The 23,813-nt window shown below is 67.4% G+C and overlaps 4 protein-coding genes across 4 annotated transcripts; 2 read left to right on the top strand and 2 right to left on the bottom strand.

Moving 5' to 3' along the window:
* Positions 1-1,676: 1,676 nt before the first annotated feature.
* LOC138683953 (hypoxia-inducible factor 3-alpha-like) lies at positions 1,677-15,011 on the bottom strand. The gene is given in 16 exon segments (XM_069777450.1): positions 1,677-1,935; positions 2,336-2,402; positions 2,749-2,833; positions 3,172-3,434; positions 3,614-3,688; positions 4,178-4,347; positions 4,844-4,968; positions 5,495-5,642; positions 6,469-6,575; positions 8,090-8,221; positions 8,223-8,275; positions 8,821-8,930; positions 9,180-9,264; positions 9,674-9,810; positions 10,308-10,498; positions 14,918-15,011. Coding segments are annotated over 16 exon segments (1,896 nt in total). The 5' UTR covers positions 14,941-15,011; the 3' UTR covers positions 1,677-1,810.
* A 775-nt stretch (positions 15,012-15,786) lies between these two features.
* SNRPD2 (small nuclear ribonucleoprotein D2 polypeptide) lies at positions 15,787-18,691 on the top strand. Its single transcript, XM_069777451.1, has 3 exons — positions 15,787-15,953; positions 16,877-17,056; positions 18,126-18,691. Coding segments are annotated over exons 1-3 (357 nt in total). The 5' UTR covers positions 15,787-15,951; the 3' UTR covers positions 18,301-18,691.
* Positions 18,692-18,893: 202 nt separating this feature from the next.
* On the top strand, positions 18,894-22,056 carry MEIOSIN (meiosis initiator). The gene is made up of 8 exons (XM_069775911.1): positions 18,894-19,260; positions 19,618-19,705; positions 19,888-19,963; positions 20,187-20,244; positions 20,327-20,565; positions 20,682-20,713; positions 20,824-21,011; positions 21,603-22,056. The coding sequence occupies exons 1-8, from the start codon at positions 19,013-19,015 to the stop codon at positions 21,748-21,750; spliced, it is 1,077 nt and encodes a 358-aa protein (XP_069632012.1). The 5' UTR covers positions 18,894-19,012; the 3' UTR covers positions 21,751-22,056.
* Positions 22,057-22,105: 49 nt separating this feature from the next.
* LOC138683726 (cytochrome c oxidase subunit 7A1, mitochondrial-like) lies at positions 22,106-23,315 on the bottom strand. The gene is made up of 4 exons (XM_069775912.1): positions 23,163-23,315; positions 22,669-22,761; positions 22,498-22,582; positions 22,106-22,213 (listed from the first exon to the last, which is right to left on the bottom strand). Exons 1-4 carry the CDS (start codon positions 23,298-23,300, stop codon positions 22,158-22,160), a joined length of 372 nt encoding a protein of 123 aa, XP_069632013.1. The 5' UTR covers positions 23,301-23,315; the 3' UTR covers positions 22,106-22,157.
* Positions 23,316-23,813: the final 498 nt, after the last annotated feature.

The following is a 23,813-nucleotide window of genomic DNA, read 5'->3' as shown; positions in this document are numbered from 1 at the left end:
AAGTCCCCCTCATCTCCCCCTCTGTCCCCATCGCCCTGCTGTGTCCCTCCCACGTCCCCACCTCCCTCCATGTCGCCATCACCCTGACATGTCCCCATCACCCTGTCATGTCCGTCCCATGTCCCCGTCACCCCCCCATGTCCCCCCCATGTTTCCCCCATGACCCCCCATCCTCCCTCATGTCCCCACCAAACTCTCCATGTCCACCCCATGTCCCCATCACCCCCCATGTCCCCCCATGACCCACCCGTGCCCCCCCCATGACCTCCCATGTCTCCATCATCCCCCCATGTCCCCATCACCCCCACCACATCATCCCCCCCGCCGTGTCCCCCGCAGTCAGAGGCGGAGCCCTCACTGGGTTCAGAGCAGGTATATTGCGGGGGGGGGGGGGGGTGTCAGCACGGTGGGGGGAGGGGCTGTGCAGTGGGGGGTGACACTGGGCGTGTCCCTGTGCAACACCCCCATGGGGGGGGTGCCTGTACATGTGTCCATGCGTGAGCCCCCCCTGCATGCCCCCTTTGCACAAACGTGTGCAAGCGCACAGGGAGGGGGGAAGAACAGCGGAGGAGGGGGCGGTACAGGGCCCCCCCAAAGCGACATTTTGGGGGGCAGCGGGGGGGGGGCAGCAGGGAGGGGCATGCTCAGCCTCGCACGGGGGGGGGCTGGGGGTGTGCGTGTGGGTCCCAGCGGCTCTGGGCAGCGGCGTCCGGCCCCCCCCTCATGCGAGGGCCAGGCCCTTTGCGCAAGCTCTCCCCCTCACCCCCCCAGGCTCAAACACAAGAATGGAGCGAGGGAGGTTGGGGGGAGGGCTCTCACACGAGGGCAGCCCTCGCACAAGCTCAGTTCATGCGGGGCTCTCGCACGAGGGCGGCTCTTGCACAAGGGCGGCTCACCCCTAAGGCTTTGTGTGAAGACCTTGCACGAGGCTCTTGCACAAGGGCAGCTCTCACACGACGCCCTCACACGAGAGCGTCCCTCTCCAGAGCCCTGGGGCTGCGCAGGACGGAGCAGTATAAAAAGGGGGTCCCGGGGGGGGGGGGCTGCCCCAGTGGTCCCGGATTTGGGGGGGGTGTCCATGGGACCCCCCCGAAGGGGCATTGTCAGCCCAGCACCGAGTGGGGGGGATGGCCCCCCTCCGAGCCCCCCTGGGGGGGCCAGGCCGAGGTAGGAGGGGGGGCTGTGGCAGGCCCCATGGGTGGATTGGGGGTGCCCCCAAAAGTGGGGGCTGGGTGGGTCCCCTATGGGGGAGGATTGGGGGGGGAGTCCAGAATTTGGGGGGGGGCCTCCCGGGAGGTCCCCAGAGCTGGGAAGGGGGTGCCCAGGTGGGGCTCCAAGGGGCAGGGTGGGGGGGGGTCCCAATGGGTGGGGGGTCCCATGGGTTGGGGGAGCAGATTGGGGGGACCCCATGCCAAGGGGTCACTCAGAACCCCCAAGGATGGGGGGCTTGGGGGGCAGGCAAGGGGGGGGATAAATGGGAAGAGTTGGGGGGACTGGGGGACCCCAGGTGGCACCCCAGGGTCTATGGGAGGGGTAAAGGCTTTTAGTGTGTGTCCCCCACCAGGGTTTGGGGGGGCCCCACTGCGTGGAGTTGGGGGCCCCTTCATTTGTGGGGTGGGGTGGGGGGCTGGGGGTTTTTTTCATCCCCCACTAGGTATCAGGGGGGTGGTGTTTCGGGCCCCCCCCTCCTCCTTGGTTTTTTTTTGGAGGGGGGCTGTGTTTTGGGGTCCCCATCAAGGTCAGGGGGGAGTTGGTGGTTTGGACCAGCTGCTGGTTTTGGGGGGGGGCCCTTCCACATGTGGGCCTCCCCTCAGTTGCTCTCCAGACGTGTGACCTGGGGGGGCCCCCCTGGACGCCCCTCGGTCTCCTCCTGGGGGGGCAGCCGGAGGGGGTGCGGGGGGGCCCCTGGCAGGGCCAGGCCAGCAGCCAGCAGCGCTGGGAGGCAGGGGGACACACACTCATTACTGGGGTTCCCTCCCCCCACTCATGCTCCCCCCCACCCTGCAGCAACCTTGGTTGTGCCCTTCCCCTGTTTTGGGGACCCTCCCAGTTCTCCTTTCAAGTTTGGGCTCCCCCTTTCTGGTTGTGGCCTCCCCTCCATTTCACCCCTGTTATCGGGGTCCTCCTATTTTCCCACACCCCCTTGCAGTTCTGGGGGTCTCCCCCCATTCTACCCCCTCTCAGATTGGAGGACACCCCCCCGCATTTTGGGTCCTCCATTATTAGTCTAAACCCCCATTATCGGGGTGTGCATGGCCCCCCCAAAGTTTTGGGACCCCCACAATTACCACCCCCCCATTATCGGGGTCAACCCCGGTTAGGGCCCCCCCCTCACCAAGGGGCTGCTCCTGCCCCAGGCGGGGGCTCAGTCCCGGGGGATCCTCCCCACTCAGCAGCAGCCCCTGCGGGGGACACGTGGGGGGGGGGGACACACGACGACACGGGGGGACATGGGGACACAGGGGGGGACATGGGGACAAGGCACCCTGCCACCCCCCCGGCTGTCCCCTCCCCCATGTCCCCACAGTCCCCTCCCCCACTCCCTGCCCCCCCCAACCTCACGCCCCCCGCCCCCCGTCCCCGTGTGTCCCCATATGTGTGTGTCCCCTGTGTCCCTCGGCCTCCCCCCCATCCGTGGCCCCTCCCGTCCCCATCCCCAAGTCCGTGTCCCCCCCCTCCCCGTGTCCCCACGCCCCCTCCCTCCCCCCTCCAACCATGTGTGTGCGTCCCCGCCGTGTCCCCCCGTACCAGGCCGAGGGGGGGCAGCAGGTGGGGGTCGAGCTCGGGGCGCTTCAGGGGGGCCCCCACGTCCTCCCCGCTCGGCTCCCGCGCCCTGCGCGGCACCGGCACACCGCACCCACGTCACGCCCACGCCACGCCCTCCTACCACGCCCCCCGGTCCTCACAAGCCCCCTCGCCATCAGCCTTCGCCAGAAATAAGCCCCGCCCCGGGCTCCCTTAGCCCCTCCCCTAAGAGCAAGCCTCCCCAACAAGCCCCTCCCCAGCGAGCCCCTCCCTACAAGCCCCCCAACGAGCCCCTCGCCAGCAAGCCCCTCCCCTAGCAAGCCCCACCCCAGAAAGCCCCTCCCCAGAGAGCCCCTCCCCCCGAAAGCCCCTCATCAATCCGTTCCCCGCCCCTTAGCCCCGCCCCCGCGCGGCGGCCCCGCCCACCTCTTCCTGGCAGGGCGAGGCGTCAGGGCGGGGCCGAGGGCGGGGTCGCTGCCCCACCGTGGGAGGGCAGGGCCGGGGCGGGAGGGGGCGGAGCCGCGCCCGGGAAAGCTCCGGGCGCGGGGGCGCGGGGGCGGGGCCGTGGCCGCGGAGACGGGGCCGGGTGGGCGCGGGCCCCGCCCCCGCGGCGCCTCGGCCCCTCCCAGCTGGAAGTCGCCGTCCATGGGGATGTAGGGGGCCAACATGGCCAGGTCCAGGGGGGACGCCTGGGGGGACAGGGGGGACAGGGTCACACACACACACCCCCCCGACATGGCCAGGTTTAGAGGGGACAGGGGGGACAGGGTTACACTCTCCCCCCCACATGGCCAGGTCCAGCAGGGTGGGGGACAGGGGGAGGTCCCACCCGTGGGACTCGAGGTCCCATCCAGCCACCCCCCTGTACCTGCAGGGCCGTGCCAGGCCCCGGGCTCCCCGCAAAAAGCTTCTGCACCTCGAACAGCAGCTCGTCCCCAGGGGGCTGGAGGGGCAGGGGGTACAGCCTGGGACCCCCAGAACCACCCCAGGACCACATACCTGCCCCCCTCCGACTGAACTGGACCCCCCAGGTTCCCACCCACCCCAAACAGCCCCGCCCATATTCTATCAGGATCCCTCCCAGCCTGGCCAGGACCCCCCAGGGACACCACCAGTCCCCAATGACCCTCCCAGCCCCCCCCCCAATAGCTTAGGAAGGACCCCCAGGACCCCCCCGTTTTCCCTAGGGACCCTCCTTGACCCCCAAAGCCTGGCTGGGACCTCCAAAGGCCTCCCAGAGACAGCCCCCCATAGCTTGGCTGAGACAACAAACCCCCCCCAAGGTAAACCCCTTCCATGCCCCCCCCAAGCTTGGGAATGACCCCCCATGTTCCCTGGAGACCCCCCATTTTTTCCCCAGGGCCCCCCCCCAGGCCCCCATAACCTGGCTGGGACCCACCACCCCCCCCCAAAGCCCCAAGGCCGAACTCACCGGAGAGGGGCTGCGGGGGCGGTGGCGGGGAGGCACTGGGTGGGGGTCGAAGATGGGGGCAAGGAGGCGGGCGAGTTCGGGGGAGCAGAAACGCCGGGGGTCCCGCTGCAGCGCTGCCTCAGGGACGTGGGCTGGGCGCACAAAAGCCAGCACCCGCGGGCCCCCCACCCCTGCCCGCACCATCACATGGGGTGGGGGACTCCAAGAACCCCCCCAAGACCCCCAGAGACCCCCCCAGCACCCACAGCCCCCCTACCCTCACCCACACCATCACATGGGGTGGGGAACCCCCCCAGGATCCCCAGAGATCCTCCAGCACCCACAGCCCCCCCACCCTCACCCACACCATCACATGGGGTGGGTGACCCCCCCAGGATCCTCAGAGATCCCCCAGCACCCACAGCCCAGCCCCCACCTGCACCATCACATGGGACTGGGCATCGCCAGCACCCTCCCAAGATCCCCAGGGACCTCCCAGCACCCCAGGGATGACCCCCAGCCCCCCAAGATCCCAGGCGCCCCCCCCAGACCCCCATGCACCAAGCCCCAGTGCCCCCATGATCCTCTCCCAGTGTTTCCAGTACCCCCATTACCTCCCAATGCCCCCCCCCCCCAGCACCACATCATCCCCTCCCAGTGCTCCCAGTTGCTGCAACTGGTGCCCACCAAGGCTGAGGTTGAGGACGGCGTCAGGGGTGTCAGGGCCAGGGGCTGGGGGGGGCAGGCGGCGCCCCTCACCCCGGCGTTGGGTCTGCTCCAGCGACAGTACCACCCCCCGCTGCTCCACACGGCTGGGGGGGGGGGCCGTCAGCCCCGCCGTGGGATGGGGAGGGGGGACAGACCCCCCTATCAGGCAGCAAACACTCCCCCCCGGGGAAATGGGCCAGGGGTAGTGGCTGCAGGGTACCGGGTTTGCAGTGCTGACACCCCCACACCAAGCACTGGATACAGGGTATGAGATTTGGGGTGCCGACCCCCCCCAGGCACTATTTATGGGGTGCACACACACCCCGGGAATGGGATATGAGATTTGGGTGCTGACCCTCCCCCAGCACCGAGTATAGGGCCTGTGATTTGGGGTGCCCTGTGATTTGGAGTGCCCCCCCCCAGCACCGAGCATGGAGTGCCAACCGCCCCCGATACCCAGGTTCACCGGCTGAGTTTTGGGGTGCTGCACCCTCACCCCCCTCCAAAAGGCACCACTTCTGCAGCACCAACACTCCACGGGCACCCAACACTGCGCAGAGGACCCGTGTCCACCCTGTTCTGTGTGTCCCCCCATTCCGTGTCCCCCCCCCTTTCCGTGTCCCCCCCAACCTGAGGACGAAGTGGAGGCAGACGATGCCCTCGGGCTGGGCGCTGCGGCTGTTGGCGATGACGGTGGCCTGGGTCTGCGCCCACAGGAATCCCCCGCGCTTGGCCAGGAACCGGTACTGGCTCGTCACAGCCTGTCCCTTGCTCAGCACTGCGGGGTGCCAGCACCCCACGGGTGACCCGCGGCGGGGGGGAGAGGGGGCGGCAGGGTGCCAGGGGGGAGAGTGTCCAGGAGTGCCCCAGGGGGATATTGGGGTGTTCAGGGATGCTGGGGGGGATGTTGGGGTGCCCAGAGGGGATATTGGGGTGCCCGAGGGTGACCCAGGTGTACCCAGGGGAGATAGGGGGAACACTGGGGTACCCAGAGGGGATGTCGGGGTGCCCAGGGGTGCTCCAGGGGGACACTGGGGTGCTCAGGGGTGTCAGGGAGGATGTTGGGGTGCCCAGAGGTGCCCCAGGAGAATATTAGGGTGCTTGAGGATGCCAGGGGGGATGTTGGGGTGGCCCAGGGGTGCCCAGAGGGGATGTCAGGGTGCCCAGGAGTGACCCAGGTGTACCCAAGGGGAGATAGGGGGAACACTGGGGTGCCCAGAGGGGGTGTCAGGGTGCCCAGGGGTGACACGGGGATATTAGGGTGACCCAGGGGGGATGTCGGGGTGCCCAGGGGTGCTCCAAGGGCACATTGGGGTGCTCAGGGGTGCCCAGGGGGGATGTTGGGGTGCCCAGGGGTGCCCCAGGGGGATATTAGGGTGTGCCGGGGGGCATGTTGGGGTGCTCAGGGGGATGTTGCGGTGCCCAGGGGTGACCCAGGAGGACATAGGGGTGCTCAGGGTGCAGGAGTGATGTTGGGGTTCATGGGGGGTTATTGGGGTTCCCAGGATGATACTGGGGTGTAGGGGGAATCCTGGGGTTCCCAAGAGGATCTTGGGGTTCCCAGATGGATCTTGGGGTGCCGGGGGGGGTTGGGGGGCACTCACGGGTGTGCACGCTCCTGCTGAGGGTGTCGGAGTCGAGAGCATGGACGTACTCATAGAGGGAGCAGCCGAGCAGCTCCTCAGGGGTGTACCCCGCCACCTCCCCGATCCTGCGCACCCCGACTCAGCTAGGCCCCCCAGGGCTTGCCAAGGGGCTCCCCCCCTCCCCCGGGGGGGACCCTTGGGGAGGTTGGGGGTCCCCTCTGGTGTCCTAAGGTGCCCTTAAGTGGTCCTAGGGGGTACTTATGGGGTCCCCAAGAGGGTTCTGGGGGCTCCTGGGGGTGCCAGGGGGAGTCTGGGGGGGCCCTATGGGGTGCTGGGCGGGGTTCTTGGGGCTTGGGGAGGTCGGGGGGAGCCTTAAGGTGTGCAGGGTGTCCCCTATAGTGTCCTGGGGTGCCCCTAAGGGGTCCTGGGGAGTCCTTATGGGGTTGAGAGGGGCCCCAAGAGGATCTTGGGGGGCCTGGGGGAGTCAGAGGGCCACTTGGGGGGGCTGGGGGTCCCCTCTGGTGTCCTGGGGTGCCCCTAAGGGGTCCTGGGGGCCCTTATAGGGTCAAGGGGGGCCCCAAGAGGGTCGAGGGGGGGGTCTATGAGGTGTGGGGTGGGTCTGGGGAGCGCCTATGAGGTCCTGGGGGGGCCCTATGGGGTGCAGGATGTCCTCTATGGAGCCCTGAGGTGCCCCTAAGGGGCCCTGGGGGGCACTTATGGGGTCGAGGGTGGCCAAGAGAATCCTGGGGGGGCCCTTCGGGGTGCTGGGGGTATGGGGGGGTTGGGGTGCTGGGGGGGTGGAGGTCTGGGGGGTTCGGGGTGCTGAGGGGTGAGGGTCTGGGGGGCTAGGATGCCAGGGGTCTGGGGGGTTGTGGCATGCTGGAAACTGAGGGAGGGGTGTCAGGGTGCTGGGGGGGGGGGATCCAGGGGGTGGAAGGGTTTGGGGTGCTGGGAGTCTGGAGGGCAGGTTCAGGGTGCTGGGGGTCCAGGGGAGGGTTTGGGGTGTCAGGGGTCCTGCGGTGTGGGGGGCCAGGGTGCTGGGGCTCTGGGAGTCTTGGGGGGGGGGGTTGGGATGCTGGGGGGGGGGCAGAGGTCCAGGGGGGGTGGGTTTGGGGTGCTGGGGTCCTGGGGGTTCAGGGCTTGGGGTTCTGGGGGTCTGGGGGCATTCAGGGTGCTTGGGGTCTGGGTGTCTTGGCAGATGGGGTGGGGGTGCTGGGGGGGGCAGAGTTCTGTGAGGTGGGAGGTTTTGGGGTGCCAGGGCTCTGGGGGGGCATGCATGGTGCTGGGGGGGTGCAGGAGTCTGGGGGCATGGGCAGGTTTTAGGCTGCTGGGCTCCAGGGTAGGGGGAAGGGTTTGGGGTCCTGGTGGTCTTGGGGGGTTGCTCAGGGTGCTGGGGGTCTGGTGGGGGAGTTGGGGTGCTGGCGGGGGGAAACAAGGTTCTCGGGGGGTTGGGATGGTTTGGGCTGCCAGGGGACTGGGGTGGGGGGGAACACGTTCAGGGTGCTGGGGGTCTGGGGGTCTGCATGGGGGTTGGGATACCAGGGTGCAGGGACCTGGAGGGTGCTGGGGTTCGGGGGTGGGGATTTTGGCGTGGGGGGGTCCGGGAAGTTGGGAGGGGGGGACAGGGGACTCCCCCCACCTGTCATCGCAGTAGGTGAACTTCATGTCCATGGAGTGGCGGCTAAGGACAGTGCCAGAGCCCAGGGGGGTCTCGATGGCCCCCGGATGGGGGATGGCCTCGCAGATCAGCACCAGGCAGCGCAGGGGGGGGTCGCCCCCCCCCAGCCCCCGCATATGACCGCATGTGCCCCGCACAGTGCAGCACCTGAGGGGGGCCGCCGTAGTGGTGCCAGAGGCCCCACCGGAACCCCTGTGGACCCCCCAGTCCCTTCTGCCACAATGCTGGCCCCCATGTCCCCCCTGTCACTGTGTGTGTCCCCCGCCCCCCCACATCCTCCCGTATTACCCCCATCCCCTCCATGTCTCCCCTGCTCCCCCATACCCCCTCCATGCCCCAATGTCCTCCTGTCACCCTCAAGTCCCCTCTAGACCCTCATGTCCCCCCAAGTCTTGTCCCCATGTCCCCCTATCCCCTGATGTCCCCCCTCACGTCCCTGTCCCCCCATGTCCCCCCTTTGTCCCCATGTCCCATGTGTCCCCAAATCCCCCTATTGCCCCCCAAGTCCCCCCATTTCCTTGGGTCCCCCATCCCTCTGTGTCCCCATCCCCCCATGTCCCCAGGTTCCCCCATATCCCCCATCTCCCTGTCCCCCCATGTCCCATGTCCCCCATGTCCCCCCACATCCCTCTATTCCCCCCAACATCCCCATGTCCCTGTGTCCCTCCACGTCCCCCCCCATGTCCCCCCACCTTCCAGGAGGCCGCCTTCAGGTTGAGGCAGCGCCCACGTCCTGTCAGAGTGCTCTTCATCCGCAGGGAGAAGCTGCGCCCCGAGCGCTCCCCCCGCCGCCGCGGCACCACTGGGGGGGCTGGGGTCAGGGGGGACTGCGGAGGGTCCCAGGGGAGACCCAGGGGTGTTGGAGGGGTCCCAGGGGTGTTGGGGGTCATTGAAGGATGCTGAGGGGGGGGTCCCAAGGGTGTTTGGGGGGGGTCCCAGGGGAGACCCAGGGATGCTGAGGGGGGGGCAGGGGTGCTTGGGGGGTTCCAGGGCTGCTGGGGGGGCACTAGAAGGGTCCCAGGGGTAGTTGGGGGGGTCCGGGGGGTCTCACCCTGCCGGGGGCTGAGCACGTCCTGCAGCTCCTCGTGGTCACAAGGGTGCACAAAGTCAAAGACGCTGTGGCCGATCAGCTCCAGCTGTGGGGGGGGACAACACGGGGAGGGGGTGTTGCACACCTCACACAAGCACCCTCACATGAGCACCCTTCCATGAGCACCCTTGCACGAGCACCCTTGCATGAGCACCCTCGCCTGGGGCCTTGCACAAGCACCCTCACACAAGTACCCTCGCACGGGGCCTCGTACAAGCACCCTTGCATAAACACCCTTGCACGAGCACCCTCGCATGAACACCATTGCACAGAGCCTCACACAAACAGCCTCACACAAACACCCTTGCATGAGCACCCTTGCACAAGCACCCAGGCATGCCTTACCCAAGCAGCTGCCTGTTTGCCCTCCCTGCCCCCCACCCCCCCACCCATGGGTGCCCAGGGACCCCCTCGCAGGCAGACTAGTGGCGTGCTCCCCCCCACCACCCCCAAACCTGGCTGAGCCCCAGGAGCCGGTTGACGTTCTCAGAGAGGAAGATCATGTCCCCCGCCTCGCTCAGCACCATCACAAAGCCGCTTAGCGCCTTCAGGTAGCACCCATCCACCTCCTCTGCCGCTGCTGCCCAGGCACCTGCAGAATGGGTGCATCACCGAGCCGGGGGGTGAGGGGGGCTTAGGGTGCTGGGGTGCTTGGGGAAGGCTGGGGGTGCTTGGGGAGAGGGGGCTGAGGGAGCTCAGGGGGTCCCCAGGCGCTAAGGGGGGCTGGGGTGCTTGGGGGGACTATGGGTGTTTGGGGGGAGGGGGCTGGGGGAGCCCTGGGGGTCCCCAGGGTGATGGGGAGGGGCTGGGGTCTGGGGGGGGTCTGTGGGTGCTTGGGGGTCCCCAGGGTGCTGAGGAGGCTGAGATGATTGGGGGACCTTAGGGGGTCTGGGGTGTTTGGAGGGTCTTGTGGGTGCTCAGGGGATCCCATGGGTGCCTGGGGGTCCCAGGAGGTTCCACAGGTGGCTGGGGGTCCCAGGAGATCTGAAGAGGTCCCGTGGGTTCTCGGAGGTCCCAGGAGGCCCCAGGAGGTCCCCTGGGTGTTTGGGGGTCCCAGAAGGTCCCATGGGAGTCCTGGAAGGGGCTCACCAGCGGCGAGGAGGCGGTGGACGCGCAGGTAGCTGATGGTGAGACGCATGATGGAGGCCTTGTCGAGGTGGGCGCTGACGCCGCGGGCAAAGGGCAGGGTGTGCGCCAGCTGGTAGAAGACCTCTGTCTCCCGGCTGCGCCGGCACCGTGCTGCATCCCGTGAGCGTTCCTTCCGCAGCTCTGGCGTCGACCTGCTGGCACCCGCCAGCATCGTGGGTGCTCCTGGGCATCCTCTGCTGCACCCTGGGCACCCACACTGTACCCACAGTGCACCTGACCTGCACCCACGCTGCACCCCCTGCACCCATGCTGCAACCACATTGCATGCCAGGCACCTGCACTGCACCCTCACTGCACCCCCTGCACCCATGCTGCAACCACATTGCATGCCAGGCACCTGCACTGCACCCACACTGCACCCCCTGCACCCATGCTGCACCCCTCTGCACCCATGCTGCACCCACACTGCACCCACAGCACCCTCACTGCACCCACACTGCACCCCCTGCACACCATGCTGCACCCATGCTGCACCCACACTGCACCCACAGCACCCTCACTGCACCCACACTGCACCCCCTGCACACCATGCTGCACCCATGCTGCACCCACACTGCACCCACAGCACCCTCACTGCACCCACACTGCACCCCCTGCACACCATGCTGCACCCATGCTGCACCCACACTGCACCCACAGCACCCTCACTGCACCCACACTGCACCCCCTGCACACCATGCTGCACCCATGCTGCACCCCAGACACCCGCACTGCACCCATCCTGGACCCCCTGCACCCATGCTGCACCCATGCTGCACCCCAGGCACCTGCACTGCACGCACGCTGCACCCACTGCACCCATGCTGCACCCCATGCTGCAGCCACTGCAGCCCCTCTGCACCCATGCTGCACCCATGCTGCACCCACATTGCACCCTAGGTACCTGCACTGCACCCACACTGCTGCACCCGTGCTGCACCCCAGACACCCTCACTGCACCCATGCTGCACCCCCTGCACCCACACTGCACCCACGCTGCACCCCAGACACCCACGCTGCACCCCCAGCACCACCCCCCCCCGGCATCATGTCCCGCCAGCTCTTCCCACATCACCAGCACCCCCCAGCACCCGTGGGTGCTCGCAGGCACCTGCAGCCCCGGCACAGTCACCATGGGCACAGGGACACTGTCACTGTGAGCCTGGGGACACCATCCCTGGGGACACGGGGACACCGTCACCGGGGGCACAGGGACACCCAGTGACACTAACAATGTCACCGTGAGCACAAGGCACTGCTGGGACATGGGGGCACAATGTGTGTGGGTGTGCGGGGGGTGGTGGTGGGTGTCTCCAGGTGTGTGCAGGTGTGTCCGGGTGTGCATGGGTGTGCTCTGGTGTGTGTCCGGGTGTGTGTATGGGTGTGCACAAGTGTGTGTGTGGGTATATCCCCGAGTGGGTGTATCCCCAAGTGGGTGTGCGTGCACATGTCCAGGTGTCCATGTGGGTGTAAGAGTGTCCAAGTGTTTCTGGGTGGGTGCCTGGGTGGGGGTGCCTGTGGGTTTGCTGGTGTGGGTCAGGGTGTCCACGTGGCTGTGGGTGTGTCTGGGTGTCCGTGGGTGTGTCCGTGGGTGTGTCCATGTGTCCATGCATATCATGTCCATGTGTCCATACCTGTGCGTCCATGTCCATGTGTGTGTCTGTGTGTCCCTGTGCACGTCTCCATGTGTCCATGTGTCAGCGTGTCTCTATGTGTCTGCCTGCATGTTCATGCATGTCCACATCCGTGTGTGTCCATGCGTGTCTGTGTGTGTCCATATCCATGTGTCCATGTGTCTCTGTGTGTCCGGGTCCATGTGTCCGTGTGTGTCCGTGTGTCCATTTGCATGTCCCTGCATGTCTGTGTGTCCATCTGTGTGTCTGTGCGTGTCCACATCCGTGTGTCTCTGTGTCTGTCTGCACGTCCTTGTGTGTCCATAAGTCCGTGTGTATCCATGTGTCTGTCTGTGTGTCCCTGCGTGTCCATGTGTCCATCTGCGTGTCTGCATGTCTGTGTGTGTCCATGTGTCCGCCTGCGTGCCTGTGGCTGTCCAGCTGTCCATGTGCATGCCGGTGTGCATGTGCATGTCTGTGTGTGTCCATGCGTCTGTCTGTGTGTCTGCGTGTCCATGCATGTGCATGTGTCCGTCTGCATGTCCCCGCGTGTCCATGTCCGTGTGTCTCCATGTGTCCGTCTGCATATCCACATGTGCCCATGTGTCTCCGTGTGTCCATCTGCGTGTCTGTGCGTGTCTGTGCATGTCTGTGTCCATCTGTGTGTCCACACATGTCTGTGCATGTCCATGTTTGTCCACACGTGTCCATGTGTCTGTCTGCGTGTCTCCATGTGTCTGTCTGCATGTCCAAGCGTGTCCATGTGTGTCCATCTGTCTGCCTGTGTGTCCATGTGTGTCCGTATGTCCGTCTGTGTGTCCACAAGTGTCCGTGTGTGTCCACACATGTCCGTGCATGTCCGTGTGTGTCCGTGTGTGTCTGTGCATGTCTGTGCGTCTGTCCGTGAGTCTGTGTATGTCCGTGTGTCCGTCTGCGTGCGGGTGTGCGTGTGTGCCGGGGGTGCGTGCGTGCGGCTGGGACGGGCTGTTCCTGTCCCTGGCGCTGTGCCCAGGGGCCGCAGGCGGGGGGGGGACACGAAGGGGGGCACCCACTAGCAGGGCGGGGGCATGCAAACGTATGCGAATGTATGCAAATGAGACGCCAGCCCACACGTGCATTGGCAGCTCCCACTCAGGACAGGCTGCCCCCACCCCCCCCGCACCTGTGGGAGCACTGAGGAAATGGGGGGGAACTGGGAGGAACCAGGCACTGACTGGGACCAGGATCAGGCTCTGACCGGGACCAGAACCAGGCTCTGACTGGGACCAGAGCCGGGCACTGACTGGGACCAGAACCAGGCTCTGACTGAGACCAGAACCGGGCAATAACTGGGACCAGTATCAGGCTCTGACTGGGACCAGTATTGGGCTCTAACTGGACCAGTATCAGGCACCGACTAGGACCAGTATTGGGCTCTAACTGGGACCAGAACCAGGCACTGACTGGGACCAGTATCGGGCTCTGACTGGGACCAGAACCGGGCACTGACTGGGACCAGAACCAGGCACTAACTAGGACCACTATCAGGCTCTAACTGGGACCAGTATTGAGCTCTGACTGGAAACCAGAACCGGGCACTAACTGGCACCAGTGCCAGGCACTAACTGGGACCAGTATCTGGCTCTGACTGGGACCAGTATCCAGCTCTGACTGGGACCAGAACCGGATCAGGGAGGGAGTGGGGGGTCCCCAATGCCTGGGTCCAACCTCTGTCTTGATTGGGGCGGGGGAGGTTACAGTGCAGGGAGGGGGACACAACACCCTGGACACCTGGGTCCCTTTTGCAGCCCCCATGGGGGCTCTGGGGACCCACTGAGGCTGGGGAGGGGACCCAGGTGTTCGGGGGGGGGGGGGCAAGCGGAGGAAGGTGGACAGACATCCTTAGCCACGTCACGCCAAGGCCACATGTGATGTACAAACATGCGCACGTGGGCCCCCTGCCCCCGTCCATCCCCCCCCAGGGTGAGCAGCACCACAGGTCCTCGCACACATGTGTATGCTGGTGGGGCGGGGGTCTCCTCATCCTCGCACACGCATGTGCACCAGGCGGGGACCCCAGTGTCACGTCACATCACATCACGTCACGCCCCCCCCCCCCCAGGCTGGCACAGCCTCACGCAGCTCCCTGCTGCCGCAGAGCTCGCACAAGGATGCACGTGGCTTGCACAAGGCTCACATGAGGCTCACACGAGGATGCGTGAGGAGGCGGAGGTGCAAGGCTCACATGAGGCTTGCACGAGGACACATCTTGCTTTTATGCTGATGCACGGGGGTGCACAAGGACGCCCCTGAGCCACCCCTCGTGTGAGGACCTCTCCCCCCATGCTCATTAGTGGGTGCCACACGGCACCACCAGCCACCCAGGGGGGTCCCACCCCCCTCCGGGGCTCCCCACACCCACGGGTGGACGGATCCTGTACCTTGCCCCCAAGAACTGCCCCAGGGCCCCCCCCCGTTTTGAGGGGGCGGATCCTGCCCCACCGCACCGGGACCCCTCCACAGGCCCCCCGAGGACCACACTGGCCTGGTCCTGTCCCCCGCCACCCCCAAGGGAGCACAACCTCCCTGGGGGGCCGGATCCTGCCCCCCCCCCCAACCGCCCCCAGGACCCCCCCCAGGGGTCAGACCCTGCCTTATCCCCTGGGAACCCCCTCCCAGGGGCCGGATCCTGACCCCCTCTTGGGACCCCCCCCAGGGACCCTCCCCCGGGGTCCCTGCCCCGGGACCCAACCCCCAGGGGAGGGATCCTGACCTCCCCAGGGGTCCCTACCCCAGGACCCCCCCCCAGGGGCCTGATCCTGAACCTCCTCAGGGTCCCTACACCGGGACCCACCCCCCAGGGGCCTGATCCTGACCCCCCGCGGGGTCCCTACCCCAGGACCCCCTCCCCCGGGAACCGGATCCTGCCCCGCCCCCGGTCCCCCCCTCGGCCCCGGGGGCCGGATCCTGCCCCCGTACCTCGCCCCGGGCCGCCCGTCCATGGCCGCCGCCGCCACCGCCCTCTGCGCGCCCGCACCCACCGCGCCGAGCCCCCTCCCCGGGCACGCCCCCCTCCCCGGACACGCCCCCTTCCCCACCACGCCTCGCCGCCGCCCCGCCCCTCCGGCGGCCGGCCAGAGCCCCCCGCCCCAGCCCCGCCCCCCCGGTGGCTCCGCCCGCCCCTGGCCCGCGGCCAAGACCCCAGCCCGCCCCCCTTGGCCCCGCCCACCACCTCCCCGGCCCAGCCCCACTGAATCGTAGTCCAGGCCGCCCCCCTCCCCGCGCCCCCCAGTCTATGCTCCGCCTCCCTCGGCGGCCGGCCAGAAGGCCCGCCCCGGTAGGCCCCGCCCCCTTGGCACCCGGCTAGACCCCGCCCCATCCAGCTTCGCCCCGCCCTTTCCGATGGGGCGGGGGGCAGCGGGCACACACACACCCCCCAGACCTACCCCCTGCCCCCTCGCGGGGGGCAGCGGGCACACACACACCCCCCAGACCTACCCCCTGCCCCCTCTCCGCCCCCCCCAACCCCCCCAACCCCCTGCACACCCTCCCCGGCCGGGTTGGGGGATCCAGGCCGCGGCACAGCCACTACCTGAGGGGTCCTCCCAAACCGCCCCCAAAATCCACCTGGAGACCCCCCCCAATTCCTCATGGCCGTTTCTAGACCCCCCCCGACCCGTCCCAGCCCCCCCCCATGACCGTTTCCAGACACCCCCCCCGAACTGTTTCCAGGCTTCCCCCTCCCCCCCGTATCCTGCCGCCGTGGCCGCGCCGCGGCCCCGCCCCTTTTTCCCGCCCCGCCCACTTTTTTCTTTAAACCCGCCCCTTTTTCTCTGCTCCTCCCACTTTCTCCCCGACCCGCCCCCCCTCATCCTCTGCTCATGCGTCCTGTCCGCTCCCTGTCCGCGGCGGCGCGGTGACCCGAAAGTGGAGCGGCGGCGGCGCCGTGACCCGGAAGTGATATCTGAGGACGGCGCGCTCGAGGGGACACGCAGGACGGGAGTGGAACCGCCATGTGAGGGGGGGGGCCGGGCCGGACCGAGCCGGGGAAGGAAGGGAGGATGGGATGGGATGGGATGGGATGGGATGGGATGGGATGGGATGGGATGGGATGGGATGGGGGGGCGGGCTGCGTCCTCGTCCCGCTCCTGCTGCCTCGCCCTGGCCCCGGGCCTCGGTTCGCCGCCCCCGTGGTCCCGCCCCGGCGGCTCCCGTGGCCCCCCCGTCGTCCCCGGTGTTCCCTGAGTCCCCGGTTCCTCGGCGCCGGTGTCTCCAGGCAACCCCGATTCTCTGGCCCTGGTGACCCAGGCACCTGCTCTGTCCCCGGGCACCCCCTGTTCCCGATCCCGGTGTCCCCTGCCACCCCTGGTTCCCCATCCCTGCCACTCCCAGTGTCCCCAGGCACCCCCAGTTCCCTATCCCAGTGTCCCGTGCAACTCTCAGTGTCCCCTAGGCACTCCCTGTTCCTCATCCTGGTGGGCCCTGCCACCCCCGGTGTCACCTGCCACTCCCACTGTCCCCAAACACCCCCAACCCCCCCATCCCCAGTATCCCCTGCCACCCCCAGTTCCCCATCTTGGTGTCCCCTGCCACCCCCTCGTGTCCCCTGCCACCTCGTGTTCCCCATCCCAGTGTTCCCTGGCATCACCAGCTCCCCATCCCCAGTGTCCCTTGCCAACCCGCAATGTCCCCAGCCACTCCCAGTGTCCCCAGGCACCCCTCATTCCTCATCCTGGTATCCCCTGCCACCCCCAATTCCCTGTCCCCAGTGTCCCCTGCCTTCCCCCGCTCCCCATCCCTGGTGTCCCCTGCCACTCCCAGTGTCTTCAAACACCCCCAACCCCACCATCCCCAGTGCACCCATCCCCAACAATGTCCCCATCTGACCGTCCCTTCTCCTGCTGTCCCCACGACATGCCCCTCGCTGTCCCTGTGCAGGAGCCTGCTGAACAAGCCCAAGAGCGAGATGACTCCGGAGGAGCTGCAGAAGCGGGAGGAAGAGGAGTTCAACACAGGGCCGCTCTCTGTCCTCACCCAGTCTGTCAAAAACAACACCCAGGTCCTCATCAACTGCCGCAACAACAAGAAACTTTTGGGACGCGTCAAGGCCTTTGACAGGTCCGTTTCCTTGTCCCCAAAATGTCCCCGAGAAGGTCCTCGGGGTTCTATGGGTGTTCAGCAGGGTTATCTTTGTGGGTCTTGGCCATGTTCCGGTGTGCCCAGGGCTGTTTCCTGCTCCTGCTTGCCTTCATCCTCAGCATTTATGATGTTCCCCTGGGTCACCTCAGGGTCTCCCCATGGTCCCCAATGTTCCCCTGGGTGACCCCACAGTCCCCAGTGTCCCCTGGGTCACACCAAGGTCCCCCCACGGTCCCCAATGTACCCCTGGGTCACTCCACGGTCCCCCCCCCAGTCCCTGCCACAGTCCCCAGTGTCCCCCTGGGTTACCCCAGGATCACCCCCAGTGTCCCCGTGGGTCACACCAATGTCTCCTTGGGTCAACCCAGGATCCCCCCAGTGTCTCCCCACAGTCCCTGCCCTGGTTCCCACAGTCCCCAGTGTCCCTCTGGGTCATGCCAGGGTCCACCCATGGTCCCCAATGTCCCCCAGGATCCTCCCACGGTCCCCAGTGTCCCCCTGGGTCACCCCAGCATCCCCCCACAGTCCCCAGGGTCTCCCCATGTCCCCAATGTCCCCAAAATGCTCTCTGGGATCTCTCGGGTGCCTACTGTCCCCTTGAATCACCCCCAAAGTGTCCTCCGGGGTCCCCCTGGGTCACCCAACGGTCCCCAATGTCCCCACAGTGTCCTCCAGGGTCTCCCAAAGTCCCCTCAGGTCCCCCATGTCCTGCCCTGGTGTGACCCAGCATCTCCCTGATCCCTTGTGTTCTCCTCCAGGGCCCCTACTGTCCCTTTGAGTGCCCCTGGGGTCCCCAAATTCCCTGGAGGTCCCGCTGGTGTTCCCCACCCCTCCTTCTGGTACTGCAGGGTCCCCAAAATCTTACTGGGGCCCCCACAGAGCCCCCCCAAATTTCTCCTGGTCTCACTCCCATCTCCTCCCCATGTCCCCCTGCTCCATCCCAACCCCTCCATGTCCCCTCAGGGGACTCACAGCCCCCTTCCTCGGCTCTGGGGGACCCCCCTGAATGTGTGTCCGCACCACCACCACCACCTTTTCCCCCCACCAGGCACTGCAACATGGTGCTGGAGAATGTCAAGGAGATGTGGACGGAGGTGCCCAAGAGCGGGAAGGGGAAGAAAAAGTCCAAACCGGTCAACAAAGACCGCTACATCTCCAAAATGTTCCTGCGCGGTGACTCTGTCATCGTCGTCCTGCGTAACCCCCTCATCGCCGGGAAGTAGGGACCCCCCACACACCCTGCCAGGATCCCTTGGGACCCCGAGACCCCCCTACCACCACCCCCCACCCCAGCGTCGGGATGTTCGGGTCCTCTGGGAGCCGTTGGCGTCCCATTGAGCCTCCACACATCAGCCTTGGGCTGGCCCCAACCTGCCTGGACCCTCCCCCTGCCCCGATTTCTTACCGGCCCCCCCCTAGGCTCTCACACAAGGACTCCTTCCCTGTCTTGCCCTCCCCCCCCCGGGGGGGGTATTTTGGTGGGGCTACTTCCCCCTGGGGTGCCTGAGCCCTCCCTGGGGAGGGGGACAGAATGGGGGGGGGTCATGTGTGTATATCCACCCCCCCAGGCACTGTGCTCACACCCCCTGGGGCAATAAAGCTGTTTTGTTACTACCTGGTGTCACCCTCTGTCCCCTCCCGGGGCCGATTTACCCCCTTCAGTGCCGATTTACCCCCGGGGGTCTCCCAGCCCCTGTTTGCCCCGGCGCGGGAAAACGGGGCGGGGGGGGGAGGGGGGGGTGGTGGTGGAAGTAAGAGTGCAGGGGCGGAGCTAGCGGTGGCCCCGCCGCTTACGAGACCACGCCCTGCGTCTCTGCGAGAAGCCCGCTGCCCACGTTGGAACATTTGTGCTGGGCGCAAGGCCGCGCCCACCCAGCCGAGGCCTCGTCCAACCGGTAGAGCCGCTTGCGCGATCTCCGCCCATTTCTCTAAGCCATGCCCTTTCCGGCGCAGGTCACGCCCCGCCAGAGTCTGGCGGCGGTGTCGCTGGGGCGAGGTGCGAGCGCGGGATTCCTGGGCCACGCCCCTTCGGGCTTAATTGAGGGGGAGTCGGGCCTGGGGGTCCCCCGGGGGCCGTTTGACCCCCCCCGGGGCTGTTTGACGCCCGGCACTTGCCCCCCCCCCCGGCAGATGCGGCAGCCGAGGGGCAGCGCCGGGGACCAGAAGCCGCCCCGCAGCCACCGGTGAGGGGGGGGCGGGAGGGGGCACCGTGTCCCACCGTGTGTCACGCTTCCCCCCCCCCCGTGTCACCCCCTGGGTGTCCCCACGGTGGACCCACGGTGTCCCCGCTGTGCCCCTCCCGGTAACCCCCTGTCGCTCCCCAGCCCCCCGGTGTCACACACACCCCCGGTGTCACCCCCCCCTCCGTGTCGCCCCCCCCCCGACGTCCCCCCCTAGTGTGTCTCCATATCCTCCTCCCCCACTGTCCCCTCCCCCACGGTGCCCCCCCTTTGTGCCCCCGCCCGGTGTCCCCCCATGTTCCCTCTCTGTGTGTCGCCCCCCCACCCCCCCCGCGGTGTCCCCGTTCCCCCCCCCCCCAGGTCCTCCCCCCGGGACTGGCGCTCGCTGCTGCCCGACCTGGAACGGATGGTGCCGTGGCCCCGCGGCGGGGGGGGGGACCACACCCAGGTAGGGAGGGGGAGGCACCCTGGGGCGGGGGGGCATCCTGGGGGGGGACGATGGCACCTGGGTGCTGGGGAGGGGGGCAGGAGGTCTGGGGAGGGGGCCTGGGTGCCTGGGGGGTCTAGCGGGGGGTGCTGGGAGGGGGGGTGCTGCATCCCCTGGCTCCTCTGGACCACCCCCCCTCCCAGACACAGGTGCTAGAGAACGTCCTGGGGTACATCCAACACCTGCAGAGGACCCTGAGCATTGTCCGGGGGGGGGCAGGTAATGGGGACCCCCCCCCAGGATCTCCCCACCCCCCATTCCAGCACCCCCTCCTTTGACCCCTCCCCTCCTGATTTTTGATACCCTCCCTGGGACCCTCCACCCATTGGGTCCCCCCCAATCCCCTCCTTTGCCCCCCTCCCCAAGCCCTCCAGGCTCCCTGCCAGCCCCTCTGCCCACTCGGGGGGACCCCCCCCAGTGAAACCCCTCCCAATCCCCACAGGCCACCCCAGTGACAGTGACACTGTGGAGGTGGGACCAAGCGCTGAGGCCACACAGGGGTAGGTGATATGGGGGGCACACTACCAAACTGGGGGGTGGGGGCACCCCAAGGTGCTGACCCCCCCCTCACCCCCTCCCCAGGCAGCAGCTGGTGCCCTACGAGGAAGAGGAGGAGGAGGAGGAGGAGGAGGAGGAGGAGGAGGAGATGGCGGGGGGCAGCAACCCCTGGCTGGGTCCTACTGGGCCCTACTGGGAGGCACTGGGTGGGGAAGAGGGGTTCCCCCTGTCCCCCCCCCAGCAGCAGGGAGGGCTGCTGGGGCTCAGCCCCTCCCTACTGGCCTCTCCGCCCCCCCCGGGCCCCCCCGATGAAGTGATAAAAGGTGGGTTTGGGGGAGGGGGGTGACAATGTGTGTCCGTGTGTGTCCGTGTGTGTGTGTGTGTCCCCGTGTATGTGTGTGTGTCCCAAGCTCAGTGTCACCCTGTCGTCCCCCCCCAGCCCTCTTCGCAGACGTCTATCTCAGCCCACAGGTGGGGACTGTTACCCCCCCTCAGTGTCACAGACACACCCCCACCCCCATGTCCCGTCCCCCCACCTCCCGGTATCACCCCCCCCCCAGGGGACACAACTGTCCCCGCAGGCCCCAGCAGCGGCACCACAGGAGGGGGCGGCCGATGGCAGCCCCGTGTCCTCGGGGGTGGCCTTGGGGATGGGGGGGGCACCGTGGGGACAGTGGGGATGGGGACAGGGTGCCCCCCCGCGGCCAAAGAAGAAATGCGTGAACGGGTTCATCATGTTCTGCCGCCTCAACCGAAAAGCCTACATCAGGTGGGGATATGGGGCCAGCGCAGGGGGAGGGACATGGGGGGGACATGGGGACCCCAGGGAGGATGGGGACACAGGGACCCTGAGGGGGACATGGGGGCATGGGCTGTCCCTACAAAGGATGGGGACATGGGGACAGTGGGGGGGACACAGGGTCCCCAGGAAGGATGGAGACATTGGGGGGGATATGGGGACAGTGGGGGGGAAATGAGGACCCCAGGAAGATGGGGAGCCTGGTGACATGGGGGGGGCCCAGGGAGAAGAGGGACATGGGGACACCATGGGGACCCCAGGAGGATGGGGACAGTCAAGGGGGACATGAGCTCGGGGGGGGACGGGACATGGGATCCGGGGTGGGGGGGTTGTCCCGGGGTGGTGACACCCCTGGTGATGGTGCCAGAGCCCACCCGGGTCTGGCCTCCACCGTGGCCACACGGGAGCTGGCACAGCTCTGGCGCAGCCTCAGCCCCGATGAGCGTCGCCCGTACTGGTACTGGTACATACTGGTTCATACTGGGTGACCGGACACCTGGGTGTGTGTCCCAGCCCGCGGACACCGGGGGTCCCCTGCAGTGTCCCCTGTGTCCCCCACAGCCTGCGGGCCCGACGGTTCAGCCGTTTGCACAACCGGATGATACGGCCGGACGGTGATGAGGACAGTGACACCGACTCCCCTGTGCCCCTCCAGCTGCTGCTGGCCGCCCACGCTGGCACGCTTGAGGGGGGCCCTCTGCCACCCTGATGTCCCCTCCTGTCCCTCCTCCCTGTCCCCGTCCCCATCCCTGTCCCAGTACCCTCACCACCCCTGTCCCTCTCCCTCCTCTGTCTTTGTCCCCATCCTGTCCCCATTCCCCACCCTTGGGGACAGCCCCATTCCTACTGGTTTTAACCCCAAAACTGTTTATTTGCCTTGGGGAGGCTGGTTCTGCCCTGGAGGGGGATGGGGGCACCCTGGGGACCCCCGCAGGGACATCTGAGGACCCCCCAGGGCAGTGGCCGTCCCAGCCAGGTGCTTGCCAAGTTGGGCAATAAAAATCCCTTCTGCGTCTCTGTTCCTGCTCTTTGTCCCTCTGTGTGTCCCCAACCAGGCCGACAGCTTCATCAGAGCTGTTTATTTGGGGGGGCAAGGGGGGATGTCCAGGCCCCCCCTCAATTCTTCTTGGGCCTCGAGGCCTGAGCCAGTGACCACAGCGAGTAGCAGGTGCCTGCAGGAGTGGTGGTGGGAGCTCAGGGACCCTCTCCCTACCCCAGAGAACCCAGGTGTCTGGGCCCCCCCTGCCGCCCCCCCCCCAAAAGGTACCCAGGTATCTGGCTTCTTGGTCCCCCTTAGCCACCCCACCCCCCTGCCACCAGACCCAGGCATCCCAGCGGACATTGTCCCCACCCCCGCTAAAAATAGAACCCAGGCGTCCTATTCCCCGCCCCCCCCCCACAGGGGACCCGGCTGTCCTCCCCCCCCCAGGGGCCCTGCTGTCCCCCCCGGCCGTACCCACAGAGCAGACCAGGGTAGTGAAGTGGTAAAGGGCCGAGTCCATGGCCCCCCCCTTGAGATGCACCGGCAGCCCGTTGTCCTCCTGGAGGGGGACACGACAAGGAGCATCAGGGGGATCGGCTCCCCCCATCCCCAAGGGACTCAGGGGTCCGGGTTCTCCCCCCTCACCTGGAAGAGCTTCTGGTGCTCTCGGACGCGGTTGTGGAGGTGCCGGGGGGGGGCGGCGGGACCCAGCGACCGCAGCAGCCCAAAGCGGGCGGCCTTGGGAGGGGAGGGGGGGGGGGCGGGTGAGGGGGGGCTCGGACCATTCCCCCCCGCTCCGGGACAATCCACCTGATCATCTGCACCCCCATAACCACCACTGTCCGGAGACACCCTCCACGCCCATAAATCCCCCTCTGCAGGGAGCCCCCCCCTCATAGGCCCCCCCCTCCCGTGACCCCTTCATAGGGCTCTTCCCATGACACTCCCCCCAAAGACCCCACTCCCAGGGACACCCACACTCCCCAAACCCTCTCTGGACATCCCCATCTCCCCCCTTCCCATAGGCCCCCCCCCCCCATAGGGCCCCCCGACATGCTCCCCCCCAAATACAGGCCCCCCACCCCATAGTGCCCCCCCCATAGCGTGTGTGTGTCCCCCCAGGACCCCTTGCTCGGTACCCGCAGGACCCTCATGCTCAGCTCGGACCGATCGTCCTCTGCCACCACAAAGGGCACCGGGGGGGGAGGGGGGAAAGACACGGAGGGGGGCGGGGGCCGGGACAGGGACGGCCCCCGGTGACACCCGGCCCCGTGCATGTGGTGTCACGTGTCAGGGTGCCACCCCCCTCCCCGTCCTCAAAGCCCTGGGCCCCCTCTCTGCCCCCCCCGTCCCCATCGCTGTGACCCCTCCATGTCCCCAGTGACCCCCAGTGTGTCTTCGTCCCCCCCCAATGTCACCTTGGTGTCCCCATGGCCGGTCCTGGACCTCATGTCCTTGTGTCCCCATGGGGACGTGGCGGGGGGGGGGATGACACAGCAAGCAGTGAAAAGAGGGGACAGGGGGTGACACAGCCCATGGGACCCCACCCCGGGGGGGGGGGGGGGAAGAGACCAAGTCCCTGGGGCGCAAAGGGGGCTGGGGGGGGAATTAGGGGGTTATTAAGGGCTGGGGTGGAGGGATTAGCTCCTCGGGGGGAGCAATTAGGGGCTGGGGGGGGTGTCACAGTGTTGGGTGGGGGCACAAAGGGAGCCTGGGGGACATTTGGGGCGGGGGAGTTGGGGACATCAGGGTAGAAGGCGGGGCAAGCTGTGCTGGGGCAGGTATTGGGT

Source organism: Haliaeetus albicilla, chromosome Z (genome assembly GCF_947461875.1).
Source record: "Haliaeetus albicilla chromosome Z, bHalAlb1.1, whole genome shotgun sequence".
Classification (NCBI taxonomy): domain Eukaryota; kingdom Metazoa; phylum Chordata; class Aves; order Accipitriformes; family Accipitridae; genus Haliaeetus; species Haliaeetus albicilla.
This window is presented reverse-complemented; position numbering and strand designations above follow the sequence as displayed.

Coding starts and splice junctions, on each gene's coding strand:
- MEIOSIN (XM_069775911.1), top strand. CDS start 19,013: ATGCCCTTTCCGGCGCAGGTCACGCCCCGCCAGAGTCTGGCGGCGGTG. Junction 19,261..19,617: donor AAGCCGCCCCGCAGCCACCG/GTGAGGGGGGGG, acceptor CCCCCCCCCCAG/GTCCTCCCCCCGGGACTGGC. Junction 19,964..20,186: donor CATTGTCCGGGGGGGGGCAG/GTAATGGGGACC, acceptor CAATCCCCACAG/GCCACCCCAGTGACAGTGAC.
- LOC138683726 (XM_069775912.1), bottom strand. CDS start 23,300: ATGCACGGGGCCGGGTGTCACCGGGGGCCGTCCCTGTCCCGGCCCCCG. Junction 22,762..23,162: donor TGAGCATGAGGGTCCTGCGG/GTACCGAGCAAG, acceptor TCCCCTCCCAAG/GCCGCCCGCTTTGGGCTGCT. Junction 22,583..22,668: donor AGCACCAGAAGCTCTTCCAG/GTGAGGGGGGAG, acceptor GTCCCCCTCCAG/GAGGACAACGGGCTGCCGGT.
- SNRPD2 (XM_069777451.1), top strand. Junction 17,057..18,125: donor CGCGTCAAGGCCTTTGACAG/GTCCGTTTCCTT, acceptor TCCCCCCACCAG/GCACTGCAACATGGTGCTGG.